Below are 22,313 nucleotides of genomic sequence, written 5' to 3' on the forward strand. Positions count from 1 at the left end.
GCCGGTCTGCTCAGCTCATCAGCAACTACTCACTGGCCTTGGAGACGCTCAGCTGCAACAATTGATGAAAAAGCTTGAAGCCCTCGAGACTCAGATTGAGACATCTCCATCGGCGCCTCCACCTTATCCTCCGCAAAACCCCTTCCTTAAAGAAGGCAAACAGGGGGAGGGGGTGGGAGAGGTATCGGGGGGCACAAATCCTGCGCACCGTTGGCACGGGTTAATCAAAGATGCAATTATTACAGGTGAATTTTCTGCAGTGGGCCTCTCTGCATATCCTGTGTTTACTACATAGCAGGGGGTTAAAGAGTGGGAAGCTTTTGATCTCAAAATAGTTAAGGAGGCTTGACAAGCAGTGACCACATATGGGTTAAAATCCTCTTATACTCAAGCTGTATATGTTATGATTTTTTTTGCAATTGACAGGAGACTTTAATGACTCCCCTGCTATAATACATGGTCAGGCATCAGGTTCAGGTTATATGACTAAAACTCCGGGTATTCTGGTCCAGTACAAGGATTTGGAAACCAGCATTTGGAAAGGTCCTGCGGAAGTAAAACTAACAGGTTGAGGTTATATGCGTGTAAATTACAAATTCCGGTTTGCGGTGGGTGCCAGCTCGATGGGTGAAACCCTGGAAAGAGTCAGCACCGCTCCAGGACACCCCCCTTGTCAGTGATTGAATGAATTGAAATTTGAGCTCAGGACATCCGTTTTATGGATGTTTTCAGTCCTTCTTAAAGTGAAGGGAGCAACCTTTTTTACATTAAAGTAAACAAACAAACAAAACAAAAAAAAAACCAAAAAAACCAAAACAAAACCCCACCCACCACCCCCACGCCCCCCTCCCCCAAAACCCCAGGGAAGCGAGATCAGCGCGGGATACAGACATATTGTGTGATTTTCTGGTGGTGGGAAGGTCTCTCATATGCTCTTATCAGGGGTATTGGGCATCCTGCGACGGACCGTGGACTTGGGAGCCCATATACAACTCATTTAATACAGTTTCTCTGTGATACTCATGTACTAGAAGTTGGTAAATATAAGTACGTCCAGGTTTCTATAGATCTTTGGAGACCTTTATAGATATTTCTGGCCACTTCTTCCAACATAGGCTGGCCACCTGTGTCGGAATGAGTGTGCATTTTGGTCAGTATAAAAACCCAAGCCTCATGCGATGTGGGGGAGGCAGAGCCTCTGCGGGGACGCCCGCTAAGGATGAACCTGCCACCTCGCACTGCAATGTTGCTTCTCGGAGCTGGTTTCCTGTTAGTCTCTACAGGGTCCTTGTGCCACATTCTGTACGTGGGACTGTAGTGGGAGTAATGATTGTCTGGATTTTGTGCTTCAAATATTGTAGTTGTGTGGAGGGTGCTTGTGGGATCCCATAAGTGTGTGTTTGTGTGTGTGTGTGTGTGTGTGTGTGTGTGTGTGCGCGCTGAGGACAGACGGTGTTCTGTGTATTTTTTGGTGTTGGGTTCATGTAAAAGTTTTTAACTGGTAGCAGTTTAACATTTCGGGCAAGAAAGGGTTAATGCAAAAGCACGGTTGCCGGCAGGTATTTATGGTTGCTGCTGAAGCAGGCAGGCAGCTGTAGCTGCTGCCGAGCAGGCCGGCGTTTGTAGCTGTGCAAAGCAGGGTGAGTGACTTTGGGGAAAAAAAAAAAAAAAATTCTTTGATAAGAGTTTGGTACCCATGTTCAGAAAAAAAGAAAAAAAAAAGCTGCCCTCTGATTCAGCTCTCGGTGCTCCACTGGTGGAACAGTCAGGATGAAAGCCAGAGCCGAGGAGTGAAAAAAAAACAAAAACAAAACAAAAAAAAACAACACCACCCCCCCCCCCCCCCCCAAAAAAAAAATAAAAAAAGCCCCAACCTCTCAGTCTATTGAGGCAGTTCGTAGAGACACCACAGACAAAGCCTAAAGAGCACCTGCAACACAGTGGGTGCGTGGTAGGAGCCTTGCTTAGTATGGTTAAGGTAACCTGGGGGTGAATCCAAGACTTGGAGGAATAGATAGATCCGTTGAAATAAGAACCGCTAACTAAAAAAGCGAGAGGGGTAGTGCAAGCACACAAGCTTTATGGGCCGTCACCTAAGCAGCATCAGGGTGGCAGGAAAAAAAAAAAAAAAAAGAAAGAGGCAATGATGCAGGAAACTCCGTGACTGTTAACAATGTGCAGTTTAACCTGTCTGCTGCTCAGGAACTGATAACCTGGAGGAGGGACTATATTTGTGTCCTCCTGCCTACAGGTCCATGGCGACTGCCTGCAAAGTTTGTCAAGCCTTGCCATGAGCTGGACAGACGAATGGAGGAACCTGATGCCTCAGCTACAGGAGCTGACCGTGAATACCCCAAGCAGAATGAGATAGAGGAAGAGAAAAGCTAATAATTGCAGAACATCACTTGGGGGCAACTGAAAAGTAACATCCTGAATATGTGTGCTTGTAAAGTAGCTATTATTAGAGGCTGTGATTTTGTGTATAAAACCACCTGTATTTACTAGCCAGTTGCTAATGAGGAACTACACCTTGTATTGTATAGATTTGTCACTTGTAAAAGAGATGTTAGAGTATGGAAATTTGCAGTAGCTGCTAGAAAATGCCAAGGCAAAAGCTGGAAAGATTCTAATACAATCGTAGTGTTATAAAGCAGGTGATGGAACAAATTAAGAGGGTGGGAGAATTCCACTGGTAAGAAATTTCTTTGGCTAGTCCCTCGCTGCCATCATCTTCAACATGCTGCTGCACCCTGTAATAGTTACTCTGCTGATGTAAATCTGTGTGTGCCTTGCTGTAGTAGCGACTTGTTACTGGATGAAGCAGGTGAAACTCTGCATTGACAACAAGGTGCAAGGACTGAGGCTGACAAAATGCCTGCTACCACAATCAAGGGCAAGACTGGGTTGGCCTCTGTGTTTGCCACCAAGAAGAACCTTTATCTCCGCTGTTGGCTGCAACCCAGCAGGCATGGATCGGTGGGGACGCATGCCATGCCAGACCTTGATGTGAAGGATGGCCTCCCCTGTTATCAGAGAGCCATACAGGAGAAAAAAGGGGCAGGCCCAGCAGCATGTAGTTGGCATATGTTGGAGATATAATCTAGCCCAAATCCCCTGCTCAAGTAGAGTCACCCAAAACATATATAAAACAAAAAGGGGGAGATGTGGAGACAGTGTTCTCACGGGAGAATGGATAATTGGTACATAAACTCTGAATAATCCTGAAAGATACAGCAAGGCCATGAGAGGCCCAAGGAAGCTTACGCAAGCAAGATAAGAAGAAGCTGGAATTCACTGAGTTAATGAGAACTGTGGACTGTTGGCAAGCTTTCGACGTCAAGTTCTCACACCTGTGCTTAACCAATTATATGTTAGTCACCAAGGGTCTTCAAGACATGTATCCAATCATAATATGTCAAATCACTGTAAGTGCATGTAAGAAATAGCATATAAGGAGTTAAGGCTTTGTCATAAATTTGGCAATCGCTTGATCACATTGATCTTCTCTGCGTTGTCCGTGACTCCTGCGTCAACAATAACAGGTCATAACTGCAACAAGAAGAGTTCCACTAAAGCATTATGCGGCATTTTCTAACTGTAGATAAAGGTCAGTGAAATGCTGGGACAGTTTCCCTGGGGTGACAAACATTACTTTCCCACAGAAAAGTCAGAGGACTGTGATCACGAAGCCTACTACCCTGCAGCAGACGAGAATTAGGATGTTTTGGCATCTTCTGCTCTTGAGCAATATATGCCAGATATTGCCCACTCCTCCCCAAGTGTTTACAAACAGTTTGTGCATTTGCTGATGTCGGAAATTTTGGCTGACCTATGAAATTCTCCAGCTTTGCTTTTTCACCATTTTTAAAGATAGGTGTTACATTTGCAACCTTCCAATTTAAAGGTAATCAGTTCTTCCTCTACAAGTCACGAGAGACAGCAGCCAGGAATCGAGATCCTTAGCCAGCCCATTAAGTACGGCAGAACGAAACTCCATTTCTTAAAGTCATTTACATTTCTCTCTTCCACGATATCCCATGGCAATGAGGCATAAAGTCACTTGCAATCAGATCTGTGCACAACACTAAAATTAGAGGGCTAGCAAATGAAGAAAGAAGCGAAACCCAAGTAACTTGAAGAAGAGTAGAGAGGCATGAATGACAGATGAAGAACTTCCAGTCCTTTCACACACAAATCCAACACAGAGCAAACAACAGCTCTTAAGTCAGAGACTGTATTTGACTAAACAGCTAAAAAATTGCACTAAAGCACAGTTTCTTCAGTTTGCCCAAACTCCTTTTATTATGACTATTTTACTTATGCAAGAAGAGATATGACAACAGTTTCCATGATGACGTGAAAGAAGCATGATGTACTGAAGACCTCCATTTTAACATACAATTGTGTGTAAATATAGGTGTCACTACCTTTACAGTGTAACTGTTCAGCCATCTTCAATATCTCACACTTAGGTTTCAAGTTAAGGATTTTGGAAAACAACAGAACCAAACCACGAACCACAGACCATCCTGTCTGGTATAGTGGCCAAAGCTGAGAAGCATAAGTAAACAAGCAGTAACAGCAGCCTGTGTCAATCAGAAACAGGCCTCTGCCAGATCTCCAACAACAATATTTGTTATACTTTGTAGATTTCTTGGACAAAGGAGATACCTGATAAATGACTGATAATCAGGAATCCTGGCTATGCCAGAACAAACAAGTTGGCACTGGTCCACCCTCCTGAGTATTTATTCAACACTTAATGAAGACAGTGGCAAGGCGTAGAGCTAAGGGAGCTGAGAGAAATACAGTTACGGAGTGGAGGGTAGAGGAAATGGCCCAAATTCTAAGAACATGGGGGCTCCCAAGGGAGAGCAACCATTTATTTTCCAGTTTTTAAGTCATTTGAGAAAGAAAGTTGTGCCTGCTTCTCAGCGGAAGACCTAAGTACAGCATTGAACTCTTGTTTTCAGGTTAAGAATCACAATAGATCAGCTGGACCACTGTCAGCTGGACGAAAAAGGGATTCTGTTAACAACCAAAATCTCAGCTTGTAATGACATGCTGGAGTGAGAGCTGTCAGTGCAGCTCAAACCCAGAAGCCAATGGAGAGCTAAGCAGCTCTCAGAGCAGACCTTTGGCACCCTGGGTTAGAACAACTAAACACTGCTACCTTGGAAATGCCTGATTTTTTGGAGAGTTGTTAAGCACAGAAACTCACCGTTCTGAATGAGGGTCTGTGACCGTGTGAACCTCCCATGGACGGCTGTCATGTGCAATGGGCTCTTCCCATCCTTACTCTAATAGAAACAAAACAGAAACCCAATCATTTAGCATGTAAAGTGGTGGTAACAGTTTGAAGTCTCTCAGCTCAACATCCTAAGACAAAACCTCCACTGGCTTCAAAAGTCTGTAGGACTGAAGCTATACATGATGATAAATGCTGAAAGTATAAGCATACAAGTAAAATAGTTCCTCAGCAATGAGTAGCAAAGGGGCTGGAGTAGAGCATGACCTTACAACCTGGCTGTACACAATATATGCTAGAAACTATAGATTTATAACATATTATCCTTTAGTATTATTTTTAAGTAACATTTCCAATTTGGTCAATATTTTCCCTAACAGAGGAAGCATAAAATTAAGTATGACATTCTCTGAGGGATTCAAGAACTATATCCTGTTTATCAATCTGCATTTTATAGATACATCCCAGAATAAACCCCATTATATTAAAAAGTTCTGGTTAATAAATTTCCATGCAATCAAAAATAGGATGTCTACAAAATACCATTAGAAAACAGGGAAGGCATGTGAAAGGAAAGGTACAATGAGTAAAGATTAATGGTTTTTGTTCTAGAGAAAGAAACTGAGATAGGGGAAGCAGAGGAGCTGACAAAACAGCAAGGAAAAGGGTAGCAGTCTCACTAATCACATCACTTTGTGTTTATTGGCATGGGGATTTTGCATTCCTTGGCTAGCACCATCCCTAAGTTCATTTTAATAATTCTGAGTTTAAGTAATGCACTGACTACTGATCTAAAGGGACTTGCCAAAGGCATTAAATGCTAAGAGACCCCTTTTACAGATGCAAAACTGAAACACACAATTTAAAGTACAGCAGTGAAAATCTTATATGAACTCAGAGATGTCAAGTCTTCTGTTATGTATACCAGTACTCTCTGTGGGTTAACAGCAAGGCCCTTTCAGATTCATCAAGATGCATCAATTATATCTCAATAACGTTCAGATATCCTAAAAGAATCAGACTTCATAAAACTCAGGCTCTAAAACAGGTAAATAAACTTTAGATTTTACTTCCCCAGGAAAATCAAAAGGAACTCTTTAGAACCAGGTTTAATTAAATGCATACCGTAGGGGAAGGAAAACACCAGCAAATAAGTTCCTTCACTTACCACCACTACCCAAGATAACATTTTGATAGAGCTCCTGGAACTATATTTTAGTAGTAATTCATGCCTTCAGGTGAGTGGCTGGCCTAGAGTTTAAAGCTGTCATTATATTTATCAAGGTACTGAGAACTCCTCTGCTGGGAAGCAGTCTCATCCAAACAATTTAATGATTAATTTGCTCAACATCACTCTACTTCCATCAAGGATTTAAAGCCATGCTGTCCTTGTTACTAGAGTTTCCAGTCTCCTGAGATATGCAAAACAGGATAAAGCAAAACTAAAGAGCTGCAATGCAAGTTTTACCTGAATGTTAACATCTGCCCCATTATTCACTAGTAGTTCAAGACACAGTGCTCCGTGAGTAGAGGCAGCAGCGAAATGCAAGGGAGTGAATCCATTATTATTAGGCTGATTTACATTAGCACCGTAGTCAATCAGCTCATTAACAACAGAATCCTGACCATTGTAACAGGCAATGTGAAGTGCAGTATTTCCATAGACATTCATTTCATCAATCTAAAATGAGACAAGGAGACGTAGTTAAAATTACAGACATAGCTAATCATTTTACATAACACATCACATACTGCAAATGGAAATAGCTGGAGGCTTGACCTGTCACAGGGCATATTTCTCACCAGAGAATTTCATTGACAAAAATATACTCCCAGAGAGATTAATTTGGAATGCTTTACCTTTGCTATTATTAGCTTTTTACCCTACTGGCCATTTCTAAAAGCCAGTATGAAGCTTACACTGATAGCAGGGCTATGTAATGATAGTGATGATGACAAAAGCTGGAAAGCCTTCACATGTAAGTAGGATAAATAAAAAGCTCACAATCTTTATTAAAAAGGAATTAAAACACTGACTACAGAATTTCTGTGAACAGAATGAGGCTTAAGAACTCTTTTTACAGATTTCTTTTGGGAAGGGAATGAAGGTGTTTGAGTTAAGGGAAGGTGAAACTGAACAGACATTTACACTTCAATAAGAAACCACTTTCGGTAGCTCAGCATTATAAAGATGTAATTCAGATTATGTTACTTCTTGATGACTGGCTTTGTATTCAACTGCTGTTCTGTAAAACAGGACAAGACAGATTGTACAAAAGATTCAGCAGTGATGTGAATACCCTTCCACAAAATAAGACTTCTCAAAGATCACACCCCCAGTGGTGCAGAATGTGGAAGTTAAAGGTAGCTATGAGCATAATACTGGTAATATCAGGAAACACCTATTCCCTTCAACTGCACAGTTTGGAGCCTGTGAAGATGGACTTCTGACATTTTTTTGGCAGTTGAAAATGCCATGGCAAATGCGATAGCTTTATCTGAAATCTCTGATTAACCAGTGCAGGCTCTTTTGGTCATCTCACTGCTGCTTTGAACCACTGACTTGACAATATTATGCTAAGAGAAGTCTGTGCCCTGAATAAAAGTTCTTTTCCAGAATTAAAGCAATCTTTTCCTTCCCTCTGTCAGCTGCAGAGGAAATACAGGTCCTAAACTTAAACAGCCTGAACTGCTGTTTAGTGAAGTTTGCAGCGTATATGTTGAGAACAACCATTCATCATATCAAGGGGAACACTGAGCCAAGGGAAATTTCATTATTCCGTCTTCCTCTGCAGGAACAGCATGTATTTCCTGGTTTCTTCAGCAAGGTGGCCTGAAACTTACTGTCCATATCAGACGCTTTTATTCCAGAATGTTTCCTGGCTCTTGCACTAATAAACACATGAAGCACAAGGTGGTACAGAAAATGGGACCAATTTTCTTTAGAAGATCTGCCAATAACTGCAGCAGCATCCACAGTAAAGAAGAAAATAATACCTCAAATATGGAGCAACATGGAAGCACATGACCACATACCTCTACCCCCAGGTTAAGGAGGTGTTTCACAATGTTAATCTGCCCATTGGATGCAGCTGCGTGAAGTGGGGTGTAACCCTTCTTGTCTTTACAAGTCACTTCTGCACCATGATTTATCAGTAAGGCAACAACTTCCAGGTGACCTTCAAAAGATGAAAGATAGTAATCAATGAATATACCATCCCACAGCATCACTTCTCCCAAATTACTTCTTTCTAGTTAATGCATTGCCCCTTTTGCTGTTTCACAATGCTGTAAGTTTTATGAGGGGAAAAAAAAAGCATTTTTATAAGGCAAAAAAGCCACAGTTTTATAACAGGAAGAAAAGCATTTTCATAGATGTTCCTAATCCTTGTCAAGAAATCCATGCATTCACCATCACCAGATGTGTCAAACTTCTCCTTCCTGTATTAGTTTTCCAGTCATTAAAAGAACAAAACCACACCTCTTTCCTATTTATTTCTCTAAAAATAACAGTTTGAAGTTTATTCTCCCTGTTAAAGAAAAAACAGTGAGCACAGAAGCATGACAATACAAACCAGCATCCTGTTGATGTAATTTGCAAACATAACTTCTAACACTTCTCGTTTTTCATTAGCAATACAAAATAACTTTAATAAATGATCAAAATGAAGGTATCTCCTCTTTTCTAGCACAACTGAGGAGATAAAAAGCTAAATTTCAAGGGAGTGCAGCATTTAATCCAAAGCCTCCCAATACAAACACAAGATTTTCTACTGAATCCACTGATCTTTGGATCAGGTTGTTGACTTTTCAAAACTGTATCATTAACACAAAACTGTGCAAAAAATCCTCAATATAGGTCTAAAAATGTTTGAATCTAAATTCATAGTCTGTACACATACACTCAGTTTGCAAGCTAAAATAACTGCAATAGCCTCAACATCACAGAGATTGAGAGCTGACTGCCAGATCAATGTGACATCTGTCTTCTGGAGTGAAATGCCTAGCGCTGACTTAGGATATCCCTACAGAATGTAAGGGAAGACCTAAGCATCTCAAAATGCAACTTATAACCCACCAGTATCTCCAGCTTCCTCCTCTTCCTGTAGGTCTCAAACCAACTGGCCTGCTTTCCATGATAGTGCCCTAACCACCAATATTAAATCAAGGCTAACTGAGGAACAGTCCTTATTGCATCACGTTGAAGCAAAGCTATCTTAGAATTAAAAATCTATTATATCAAACAGCACATAAAGTTGTGCACCATCTGAGTAGTACAACGCTTTCCTGATAGGCAGTTCTGCTCATGTGCAGGACCTAGGAAACCGTACGGACAAAGTCTGAAGTGCCCAAAGATATTTAAGCATTCAAGAAACTACACGAAGATAAGACGCTTGGGTCTCATTATCTAAATTCCGTCCAAATTACACCACAGACTCCTAAACAACATTGCTAATTTAGGCCTTAAATGTTATCTAAATATTTTGAAAGGTACATTATGCATTAGTGAAAATAATTAGGAGCAAAAAATATGTGGAATTGCACAGCACAATGTAAGTCCTTTCACCTCTACAGAGTGAAAGTTCAAAGCTCGCTAGCTCGAAAGCCGTATCACATTCATTGGCAAGAGTCCCTCCATCTGTCTGTGTACATCAAAAAAAAAGCATAATATGCTTTTCCCACAGTTTGAAATCTCCTATTTTCTCATTTCCGAAAGCGCCAAGATTAACATCAAGATTTAACAGGTCAGATGAAAGAGTTGCTGGTTGAGGGCACACAGCACCTCACCAATTATTATCTGGAATATACTGCCTGGCCAACAAAAGCTCCTGGACAAGTGTGACCGATATCACAGGCAATCTTGTTCTGGTATTTTTAAATTATAAAGCCCCATTGTAATAAAGTCTCCTTTAACTTGAAAGAAATAATAAGGTCAATTGATTTAATTAAGGAATATTTGGTAACATCACTGATGTTTTGAATAGATGGATCAGTTGTTCTTGTCCCTTCTGGAATAAAAGACAACAATTTGTTCCTAACAGGAAGAAAGCCTATGAAGCATTTCCTAACAATATCATAACTTAGCTACTTATAAACATAGATAAACAGCAAAATTTATGATCACATTTATCTGCATTTTCTATGAAGTAATTTTTATCAAAAACTGAAACAAATACAACAAATATAATGTATTTTTTCAAGCCCAAACTTGTCTCAGGCTGGAATTAGAGTCAGGATAAAAAGCCCAAAATGAAAAAAGCAACACAAAAACCATGTTAGAAAGGAAATCACAGCCAAGTCCTCACCAGCTGTAAAACCATAAATGGAGAGTGTGTTATTTAGACCGGCTGAACTCTTCCCTCTTCAGGGTAAATATAACACTCACTTTACATGGCCAGGTCTGCTCTTGTCCATTTTAAAACATGTTGTTGATTTGTGAACAGGAAATTAAAAAGAAGGAGCAACAATGCAAGCCTTACCCATGTACGCTGCCCAGTGAAGAGCTCTTCTGTCCTTTTTGTCAAAAGCATTGATGTTTGCTCCCTTGGCTAAGAGCAAATTCACCATCTAGAAGTAACAAGTAAACCAACCCTGTAGGTTAACCAGTTTATAACAAATAATTCTAGCAATAGAGTTGGGATCACAAAATCCTGCTTTTCAGTGATTAATCTGTGAATTACACAAATACTTTCAAAGCTGAGTACATTCATGAGAGGGACTGGTGATGGTCACAAGTAACCCAGACAAGTTCTGTGTGCAGAGAGGGGGCTGAGAGCATGCAGGGTGCTACTACATTCAGCTTGGCAGGCAACCTGTAAGTAAAGCAGGCCTGGAAGAGAAACACTGCTCCTAAAACCAATTTAAGTGATTCTCTTGTGGATTAGGACAAGATTCGTCCAGACCATGAGGTGACAAACCCTAAAATCCGCATGATCTTTCAACAAGGAATTCCTATTTCTTGCCATGCCATGGTGATTTTTATTAAATTCCCATGTGCCGTGGTGGTGTGGACAGGCACCAGGCTGCTTCATATGACACCGGCCTTTAAGACAGCATTGATAGTAGGTGAAATGCTGCTTTCCCCATTGTCAATCATCCAACATTAAAGATAAGAAAAATGAAATGGGGGGGGGGGGGGGGGGGGGAAGGGAATTGAACAGAAAACACGTTCAACAACTGTCTTTTTCAGTAAAACATTCTAAAATAATGAATTACAGAGCTAGGCGATCATATTCCTCTTGTGCACTGCTCTGCCACAGAGATAGGCTAATAACAGCATACATTCAGTTAACATTTCTGATATACTCTATCCAAAAGCTCAGGAGCTCTAGATTATGATGGTTAGACTGAAGCTTTACTATCTCTTTCCTACAGTGCAGTATTTTAAAGGCCAAACACCATCATAATTTTACAGGAACTACCATTCCTCTTCCTTTTTTTTAGTTACAGTACAACTGATCAACTTTCGTTGACAGAAGCCTACTGGTCAAGTCTAAGAGTTTTTATTCCATATGTAGATCTTCAGGTGTGGAACTGACATATAGGATCCTTGCACCTGTACCTAAAGACATTAGCAAAACCCTTTACACAGAGGCTTTATTTACAAAAATTGGGGGGGGGTTCATGTAGAAACAGTAATTAGGCTGGAAGGCTTTACCTGTATAAGATAAGTATCAAAAACAGAAGCACATTTTTTAGAAGACTAATTAGAAAAGCAGACTGACTGGAGCTCATGTAGCTGAACACTTCTTCAGTATGAAATGAATCCACTGGCTTTCCCTTGTTATTCTGCCACTCATGTTCATAGGCAGTCAAGCTCAGAAAAGCCAAGGACACACCTGTAGCACAGCCAGCTCTCCATGTCTGCATGCACACCTCACTTGTGTGCTGGCTCTGCACAGGTACTTTCCAGTCACTCACTCATTTTGGCAGGTAGGAAACCTGTCGTACAGTTTGGAGAGCAGTTGAATGACAGGATCAGGGATATGGGGCTCAGTCTAGACCCAGCCACAGCAGGCCAACTGTTTGAACTTGGAAATCAACTGATCAATTATGCTCGCAAACAACACACCTCAATGTGGCCATTCAGTGCTGCATGGTGCAGTGCTGTCCGTCCGCCTCGGTCAGAGACGTTGACGCTGCTCAGCATGGGGATGATGACCTCTGCACACTTCACTGCCTTGTTTGCAGCTGCCACGTGCAATGGTGTCTGCCAGTTCTTGTCCCGAGCATTGACATCAGCTGAGTGCTTAATCAATACTTGCACTGCTTCCTGCAATGGCAACACAGTTATATCCATGCTTTTTACAAGGGCATGTAGTGACAGGGCAAGGAGCAGTGGTTTAAAACTGAAAGAGCGGAGATTTAGGTCAGACATTAGGAAGAAATACTTTACTATGAGGGTGGTGACACAATGGAACAGGCTGCCCAGAGAAGCTGTAGATGCTCTATCCCTGGAAATATATAAGGCCAGGTTGGAAGAGGCTTGGAGCAACCTGGTCTAGTGGGAGGTTTCCCTGCCCATGGCAGAGGGTTGGAACTGGATGATCTTTAAGGTCCCTTCCAGCCCAAATCATTCTACAAGTCTATTCCAAAGCAGTTTGAATAAATGCACAGAACACCTTCTTGACAGCTCGATCATATTACCTACACATATTATTTATGCATATCAGACATGGCCAGGAGGAGGGAAAAAGAACATTTACCAAAACAACCTTCCAGGCTAGTGAAACGGTATTGTTGATTCAAAAGGCAGAGTGCACATCACCTCTGCTCTCATTTAAAGCAGGGTCCTCATAATCAAACTTTCCCAACTTGGTTTTCAGATGTACAAAGCTGCCTATGCAGAGAGCCCAGACTGTTCAGTTGGTTAACCTTCAGTACCTCCACCGTCATAATCATGCTCTCACTGAAGAAATACATGTACTTATTTGAACTCACTGTCACAGAGATTGTTTACAAAACAAAAAGCACATGATTTTGGACAGTAAAATCACAGCAAATTGCTGTAAGTTCTATTTATAAACAGGAAAAAGGAGAAAATAAAACAGAATACGTGAAAATAAGATTTTAGCTCTGCAAAAACATGAGAATTACAGGCAAGGGTAGATACTGGTGTCCCCAAGTTAGCATTAGCATTCCTTCCCCCCCTGAGGGCTATACAAAGGCCAAGGGCCTTCACTGCAACATCCATTCTGCCAGCCTGAGATCAAAAAACATCTTTTAAAGTTAATTTTTGGTTTAAAAGTGAATATTTCCCAGTGAGAAAATGTCCTGTTTTCTCTTGAGAGGCTGTCTCACTGGAGAACTCACAATTAGTTCTTTTCTGCTTCTATTAATGCATCTGCCATTGAGCAAGTCAGATGGAAAAACAAGGCTCTCTCAAAACTACATTTGTTTCTTCCTTTTTCCCCCACAAACAGAATACAAAAGAACCACTGGGACACGGTAGCATTCAAGTAGCCTTGTCTTCTAATTACTACTCACAGCTGGTAAGTTGTGATTGAGCAGGGGAGAGCCCTAGTCCTACATAGTACCTTACTCTTTTGCCATAAATTGAAAAGTTTTCTGGAAAGCCCAGCCAAAATCTTAATGAATGACAAACACATACAGTGTGTTTATATAGCACTTTAGTATCCTGAATGGCCCAGGAGAGTGCCTGCAGTCTGTTACAACAGTACATCCATTACTAGGTTTAGTCCTTTATCCTCAACTGATCTCAGCAATTTCATTTTCTACAGCCATCTCTCAAACTGTCCTCTAACAGATTTGTTCAGTTAGCAACACTGCATCTCTTACACCACCAATAATGATTTATCACTGTTGATGTCTCAACAGGATTTTGGTTTTTAATTACAGATCTACTGTTTTAGAAGTCATGTAATCTACTGGAGACTGCCCAGCTGGGACATGAAGTCAGCAGGAAAGTTCATGCACTTTGGCTCTTAATGCAGGAAATCTTAAAGCAAAATTTTTAGAAGTAAATAGTGAGGAGTAGAAAGTATAAGCTAAAAATATTTAGGCTTAAAAAAACCAGCAACCATTTACACATTTTTGTTTACTTCTACATATCCGCTGCTCCATCAGATTTGGGATCAGAATGTTAAAGTCCTGATGGAGAAGTTTTAAATTTATTGCTTGTGAGAGCATGAGCTATCCCTGTTTATTAACATATCTAAAAGTGCGTGCAGTCCACAGCTATGGTGTAAGTCTCTAACAGCTATCCCGACTTATCAGAGTGAAATCTCTTCAAAGCACATACAGCTGAAAGCTGCTACATCCATTAACAATCCTACACAGACACACCTGAGGGTTGTTGATTTGTAAATAAACATTTGAAATACTTAAAGCCCACCTGAAAACTCATTAAGTCTTAAGTAAAAATGGGCTCATGCTTTTAATAAACCTATAAAAAAGTGCAAGGAGACAGCTTTTGAATCCTTTATAGTAAGAAAGCTTTGTAGTAAGAGATTGATAATAAAACTTAAAGCTTGTAGGTAACCATTCTAAAAGCAACTGTGCTCACAGGCACTTCAAAAACTACAGAGCACTACTAGTCAACTTCTGGATCATGAATTCCTCTTCTACTATCAATGTGAACTATGAATTCACCTACTGCTATTGACTACTATCACTATCAGTTTCACCCTATTATACTGAAGCTGCACATTTGTTAGTTTGTGTAGTAAAGTAAAAGCAGCACTGAAAGCCCCTGCAACGCTGAGTCTTGTTTCAAAGTTATTACCAAAAGTAGCAATCATCATACAAATAACAAGGAAAAAAGACTGGGGAAGAAAGCTACATGTGTTTAGAAAATACATAGCAGACCATGAAAAGGCATCAAAGGCTGGTGCCTTCCCCTGCTGCTTCTCTGTTGTACCTGGGTACTCACTTTGAGGTACAGAACTGCTGGCACAATGAAAGGCAGTTTCTCATTGTCCAATTGGCCTTCAGCTGACAAAGAGTTAAAGATGAGAACAAACCCACAGAAAGGCATACATTTCTGTTACAACTGTCACTGACAATGAAAATCACGTACTCTGATACATCCAAAAAAAGAAACCAAGCACAGTGCAATTCCCGCATCAGGAAGATTGTGGCTGTGTTTTAAGGTTTGAGTCTGACCTTTGTCTTCCAACATGGCTTTTTGTATTTTGCCTCATTACAGCATTCATACTCTATCAGATATTCCTTTCAGAGGGTTTCAGTGGATGCCAGCAGCTGGGAAGCTCAGCCAGCAGCCAAACAATGCCCGAGTTCAGAAGCAAGCCCAGGATTCCTGCCTCCAGGCTTGGCAAGCGCTGGGACTGTTACAGAGGTGATTCAAGTCCATCAATCTCTGGAAGACAGCCATCCTCTGTCTCTTTTACAACTCCTCCTCTCGTCCCCAGCAGCCAATTTGGTCTGCAGTTGGGCTCACTGTTAACTAAGTATTAGGAGGATAAAGTATATAGGGAGGTCCAAAATGGAAAGCCAAGCATAATGGTGCAGTTGAGAACAGTCATGCCTGAACTGCATTCCTGACACTGTTGCTCCTTTTTGAGATAGCAATGGAAGAAGTACAACATGATGCCAGAAGACTTCTAGTTGTCAAGTAGAAGAAATATGGGCTAACCCTTCTTTATGCATGAATCAAATGCATTAACAGAAAACCTAATGGATGCCTGGAAATGCAATTAACCAAAACAAACTATGTGGTAATACGTGTTGGATCACATACATATCCACTCCCTCCTGGCACATGCATAGCATGCACACATCCATATGGATTTATTCCTCTATTTCACCACTTAAAGATGATGTAGCCCCTGCAGACTCTATCCCATTTCTGTCCTGGTCACCCACTCCAGCTGATGGTTGCTCAGTATGACTTGCTATGGTAATGTAAAGCATTCCACAAGGTGAAAATCAACCACATTAGGCTTAAAAGCAGTTATAACTAAATGTAAAAGCTGGCCTCCAGCTGCAATGCTAAAGGCCATGCACACTGCAGATGCTTCCCTGAGTGTCACCGTGCTACTTACTACAGCTCTCAATGGTTTGCTTTTTCCCCCAGCACAGAGTTTATGTGCAAAAGCAGTGTAACCAAAGCTTACTCACTTCACTTCTTGAAGCAACTGCCCGATGAAGAGGAGTCAGCCACATATTGTCCTTGGCATTAACACGAGCACCTGCAAGTAAACAGCAGAAGTTACATCCATGCCTTGGGTGAGACACTGAAAGCCTTGCCCAGCTGTTTCCTAGTAACAAGAGCTGAGCTGTTTGTGGTACTCTCAGCACTCCCCGTGACTCTCCTGGCACCCTCTTCGCTTTGGAAATGCGTTTCCAGATCCTGCATAGATAGGAGCTGAAGTATGATTCAGAAAGAAAGGAACTGGAGAGGTCAGACTATTATCAGGAACAGCTTTGTTTACAGGACACAAAAGAAGCAAGATTAGTTGTATGTATATACATGTATCTCTATGTATATGCACTTTTTACATCAACTGATACAGTTGGGGAGGAAAAAAAAGCAATCCTTTGCTCAGAGCACTGCTGCTGTCTGCAGACAGAACGAATGGAAAAAGAGTCTCTTGTTTCCAGATCAACAAGGCAGACCACTGATAGATATAACTGCTTCCCTGCTTCACAAATCTTGCTGAGGTTGAGAAAACAGGACCAGGAAATGCTCAGGTTGAGGAGGAAACTGGGCACTTACTCCCTCAGCTTCTGCCTGTGTTATTCAGCAAACATCAGAAGAAGATGGATGAAGGATGCTACCCATTTGCCTTCTGTGTAGTTCAGTGCTAATGTGCACACTGACAAAGACAGGATGGGGGTGGCTTGCCAGGAAAAAGGATAAAGGAAGAATATTTAACAACTACAGTAATTCTGGCTGACTGCAGACAAAAACAAAAAGATGCTGCACATTTGTGTGATAAAGCAGATTTCTGTAAAAGAAATATTAAAGCTGTTCACTGATGTGATACCCCAGGAAGGAAATCTAGTAAACAGGACTAGAGAAACTGATCTCAAAAAGGGCTCAACCTGCAAACGCTGCACCTCTCTGGTCTGCAGGTAGCAGTACTAGTCTGAGAAGACTAGCACATGCAGAAAACATTTAGAAAAGCACCAGCATCATGTACATAGCCTGGATGAGCATCTGAAACTTATGAACAAAGGGATTCTTAAGCTTCATTTTGCACCATAACTTAAGTGCATACAAAAGCCTGTAATTAATAAATCACACTCTCTGAATCAGAAATACTTTCAAGAGCTGTTTCTCAGGAATATTAAGGGGCTTGCCTGTGAATCACGGTGGTTACTGGGAATTGTGCTAGACATCCAGAGAAGAAACAAGTTCCTTCGTATTTCCACAAGTTGGGATATAATTTTTTGGCTGCAAGGAAAAGAAAGTCACTTTCCTAATTACTGCAACAATTAGAGGCAATCCTCTGAACTCACCTCAGAACCTGGTACCTGGGGTACAACCTGCCCTCTGGAAAAACACCCTTTAGAAAGACAAGTTTCAAAGAGTTTTCTAATGACTGCCTAAGCAAGGAAGCTGTTAGCTTATTTTGCCTTCATGAGAAGGATATTATGGTCAATGCACATTAGTATCCTGCCCTTTGCCTACACTGCCCGAGGCTCTAGAGGCACTGGAAGGCAATAACCTTCACCATCAGGAAGCTGACAGGACACCAAAGCTGATTTGGCCTGGTAGAGATCTTAGGGATGCAAATTGTATGGATTAATTCCTAATGATTGCCACCAAATACCTCTTTTCAGGTTTAGAAATTTACGTTGTATTTGCCTTGGGGTTTTGCCTTATGTTCTTAACTAAGGTTTCTTTTGGTTTATTTCTACCCATTCACCAACTCCTACAAGCAGATGGTTGCAAATCAGAAAGGCTTTTGTGTGGAGTAGCAAAGTGTGACAAACATCATTCTTCAGTATTCCACATCTCCAATGGCACTGGTGAGCATGAAGATGATTAGAAACCCCAGGGAAGCGTCCCCATCAGCATCTATTCATGCTTTTCACTGATCCACTTGCCCTTTGAGGAAGTGAAATATTTGCCAAGAGAACAGCTAAAAAAATACTAAAAGCAAAACAATACCAGTGTAAATAAAATAATACACAGCATGCTGTCAGCCTGTTCTTCCTCACCTGTTTTCCGCATCCCTTTACCTCTCTGTGCTTTGGGGCTCTTCACGTGACAAAGTGAAATTGCTCCCACATCTCTGATTCAATGCATTGGTTGAATATATTTGTGATTTCTGTTTTTAATGAGCTGCACAACTCAGCTGTCACCTAATATAGGAGCTGCTGTTGTCCATTTACTGAGGTGCCCATCTGCTGAAGAGACATTGTAAAATGCCGAAATGCAGCTTTTCGGTTTCCAGCAGTTCCTTGCAGACAACAGTTACTGACAGTGAAAAAACCTTCACCAGCACTGATGCAGTCCTTCAGGGACAGAAAATATCTGCCATGTTAAAGAAGGCACCTGGGGAGCAATGCTCATGTGTTCAAAGGTGTTCTCTACACTTCACAAACTTGAGCGCCCTTCCTATGACAGCCCAGGGGACAGCTCTTTGAAAGCACTGAATAACAACAGAAATCCAACTCTAAGTCCTCAAACATGCTAAAACACCTAAAATGAGCTGTGTCCGAAAATCAGAAGCTTCAATCTTCAAATCGATCCCACAACACTTCCCCAAAGTCACCCAGCAATTCAGTGTCCCCATCTTCACCCTAGACCAAGTACTTTAAGCATGTTTCAATGCACTTCCTACAATATTCCATGAATTAATCTGTGTATTTATAAGGACAAAGAGGGCTGATAACACACTCAAATTGGTGTATATGTTGTCCTTCATAGCACACTCTTCCTTGGAAAGAAAAGCTGCTTTAACGATTTCCTTTAACATCCTTTCAGGTGGCACAGCACCCACCCACCCCATAAAATATCCAGTTAGGAAGAACTCAATCCAGAGTAAAGCCTTTTCTCAGCCCCATTTTCTACACTCTGCCCTTGGGAGAGCTCGTAGTCTTGGGACTGAAGAAAAGGCTTAGCTGTTGGATTTGCTCTGTGAGGCTGAACTAGACAACACGACATATAATGTTACAGATAAGATCAACAGAGCGGAAACTTTCTGTAATCCACTTTTCTTTAATATGGCTGTTTTGCAATCTTTGCCATCCTTCACTCAAATTTTTCTGCCAAAAGAGGAAATAAATCTGAAATTGCCTCTGTTCTTCTGAGATCCAAAATAAACAACCTGATGTTGGCTTTCAGGAATAAAGTTAACATCTCTGTATCCCAATCAAAGTACAATTTTCCATCCAGGACATCTGCCAAAGCCACAGGTCTCTAATAAATCTAGATTCTACAGTCTAAATCTCCTTGGTGAGGAACAAGGGGTAAGGAATTGAGCTCAAAACATTATGTATGCCCTTGGGCACCAGCTGAAAGCCCAGGAGGCGTAAAGGCACCAACACAAATGAGAATGGAACTTGCATTTGCCCTGACAGTCTTGCACATCCATGACTGTGTCATCATACAGAGCTTCATTTATGTGAGATGGTTGCCCTTGCCTTTCTCCTTCTTGACAAAAAAGGAGGTGAAGGAATAGTACTCAAAGCTTCCTCCTTTCATGCAGCCTGGAAAAACAAACCACACAGCACAATTGCCCAGTTTGAACCATATGATTATGGATCAGACCTTTGAGGTGGTGTAAATCTACCTAGCTCTGATGTTTAATGGACTGGGGTGATTCATACCAGTGATCTGACACTCTCTTCTATCAATCCCAAACAAAATCGATTTCACTGATTACCTAGAAAACCATTTCTGGTTTGTCTTCAATCACCGGGGAAGAAGTTTTACTCATTAGACACTACATTTATTTGTGCTGCCACCAGTTCATGGGCCACATATCTCAGAATGTGCATATTTCATTTAATTTCTCTCCTGAGCCCTCTACAGAATGCAATGGATTGCTACTCCTCCTAACTTCTCATGCTGAGAATATTATTGACTCCAACAGCAAGCATTTATGTGCTTTCTCTCTGTGAAAACAAAGTTTTCTAATTATGTAACTAGATTTTATGATCAGGTTAATCCCTTTTGATACCCTTTTACTAATACAGCATACCGAATGAAGAGGTGAAGCAAACGGAAGATGCTTCAGTTGTCTTTGGAGCCTCATGAAGAGATCACAATAACAAAGAAGTGTTTATAATACCTCATAAATCTGCTCCTCCCAACCTCAGAAACCTCCAAACCTGCTCTTGGATACAAGTACTCACGCTCATCATGAGTAATGATACTTCAGAGATTAAAGGACAATGAACAGGTAGAATATGCAACACAAGATTGATTTTGACTCAAGCTGAGCTAGTTGTTGAAGATCCAGACAGCTCCTGCAGACTGAACCCCAGCACAGTTCCACTGACAAAGTCCAATTTTTAAAAGCCCACATTATAAGTTTTTCACACTCACTTTGACACATAAAATACCCCCAAGATACATCCTCTGCATTTTAACCATTGTTAACCAGACAAACTGTATAGTCTGTGGATGACACTTTGTCAGTGAGATGCTGGAGCTAAGTGTCCCAGAAGAACACTCACTCCCTCATTAGGAATGTGAAAAAAACAAGAATGTTCACCATTACACGTTCTATGCTACTGGGATTCGACGAAGAAGTGGGCAGAATGGCTTCACCTTTTTCTTTATGTGGATATTGTCTGTGCTGTAACTTGCAACACCTGAAAAAAGACATTGCTCCTTCAATCTTCTCACACCATAGTGGAACAACAGTGTATAATAAACATCACACACACTGCAAGAACACATGCCTAGATTAAGTTTATTAACTCTTACCTACCAGTGAAGAACATCATGTTTGCATTTAGCATACGGAAAACCCACTCAAGCATAACCTGCTCACTTAAATCTGCTGGCATCAGAGTCAGAGCAGAAAGATCCGATATGTGATGTCTGTCCAACTAGTTAAGCACTCAGACAACTCAAAATGGCCCCAAAAATGTACAGAGAAACTGCATAGCTATAGCAAACTGAATTCTTATTTTCTGCTTTCTCCAGGTGTGCATAGGCTGGTAACCCAAAAAAATACCCTTGTGTGGTTTGCATGTGCCCATTAGCAGCTGCTCGACCTTGGAAATTGGCTGGTGGTCCAAGCAGGGGGCTGGATCAGGTAACCTCCAAAAATCCCTTACAGCCTGAATTATTCTAGGATTGAAGGTTGAAATAAGAAGGTGCCTCAATCACCGGACTGACAGTTCTGAAATAACTTTCTAAATAAAAAAGGAAAAAGAAAAGCAATATTTGAAGAAGCAGTCTGATAATTTGTGAAACCAATCACATAGTGAGGCTGCTGTCAAGGGCTTAGATATTTGTACCATCAGGTTCTTTTCAATCCCACATTCTAAAACCCCCATAACTTTACCCTTACAGTTTTCCAGGGTAGAAAAAAACTGCAAGCATATCCAGGACTTTGCTGTGACCTGTGTGCACTTCTTGAGAGGCGTCTGCTTTATGCTTTGTTCTGACATATTTTGATCATGTTTCTTGTCACTACAACACTCTGGAAACACTGAGTTTTTTGTTTAGATACCTCCTACTGCACAGTTTCTATTCTCCAAATCAGCTTCCCATCTCTTAGACCCGCATGTCTAATGTAAATACCACTTACAATTCATTCAAACTCATTCATAACATTTTTGCTATTATTTCATTACAATTTTTGCTTAAGAGGAATTCTTGGCATGTACTCCAGGACATGAGCCTGCATTTCAAATGCGTACTTCAGCAAGCCACAAATACTGTCAGTTTGAATGTTCAGAAGTTTTAAAAACCTAGTTGCTTTGTTTATGAATTCCCCTCAGTCACAGTGCATGTTTTATAACTGTACCACCACATTTAAAGATATTTTCTAAGTCTGCAACAACTGCGACCAGCTCTATGAAACTCAGAAGCAGACACTGGCCAAAGCTCACTCGTATGCCTTGCTTGGTCTTCCTTGCAGCTTTGTGATTAGCTACTTTACCAGTTAGAACA

The 22,313-nt window shown here is 41.1% G+C and overlaps 1 protein-coding gene across 12 annotated transcripts in view; it reads right to left on the reverse strand.

The window, feature by feature from the left end:
- ANKRD44 (ankyrin repeat domain 44) overlaps positions 1-22,313 on the reverse strand; it is a 140,659-nt gene that overhangs the window by 45,369 nt on the left and 72,977 nt on the right. For all 12 annotated transcript variants that reach the window (XM_057419934.1, XM_057419944.1, XM_057419943.1 and 9 more), the window contains exons 4-9: positions 16,349-16,419; positions 12,321-12,521; positions 10,729-10,816; positions 8,285-8,427; positions 6,717-6,929; positions 5,222-5,300 (exon numbers count right to left, since the gene is read on the reverse strand). In XM_057419934.1, the coding sequence (XP_057275917.1) occupies positions 5,222-5,300; positions 6,717-6,929; positions 8,285-8,427; positions 10,729-10,816; positions 12,321-12,521; positions 16,349-16,419 (795 nt within the window). The remainder of the gene's footprint in view (positions 1-5,221; positions 5,301-6,716; positions 6,930-8,284; positions 8,428-10,728; positions 10,817-12,320; positions 12,522-16,348; positions 16,420-22,313) is intronic.

This window comes from Pezoporus wallicus, unplaced genomic scaffold, assembly GCF_028554395.1.
Source record: "Pezoporus wallicus isolate ANWC-B61680 ecotype Strahan unplaced genomic scaffold, APGP_CSIRO_Pwel_v1 contig_4710, whole genome shotgun sequence".
Lineage (NCBI taxonomy): Eukaryota > Metazoa > Chordata > Aves > Psittaciformes > Psittacidae > Pezoporus > Pezoporus wallicus.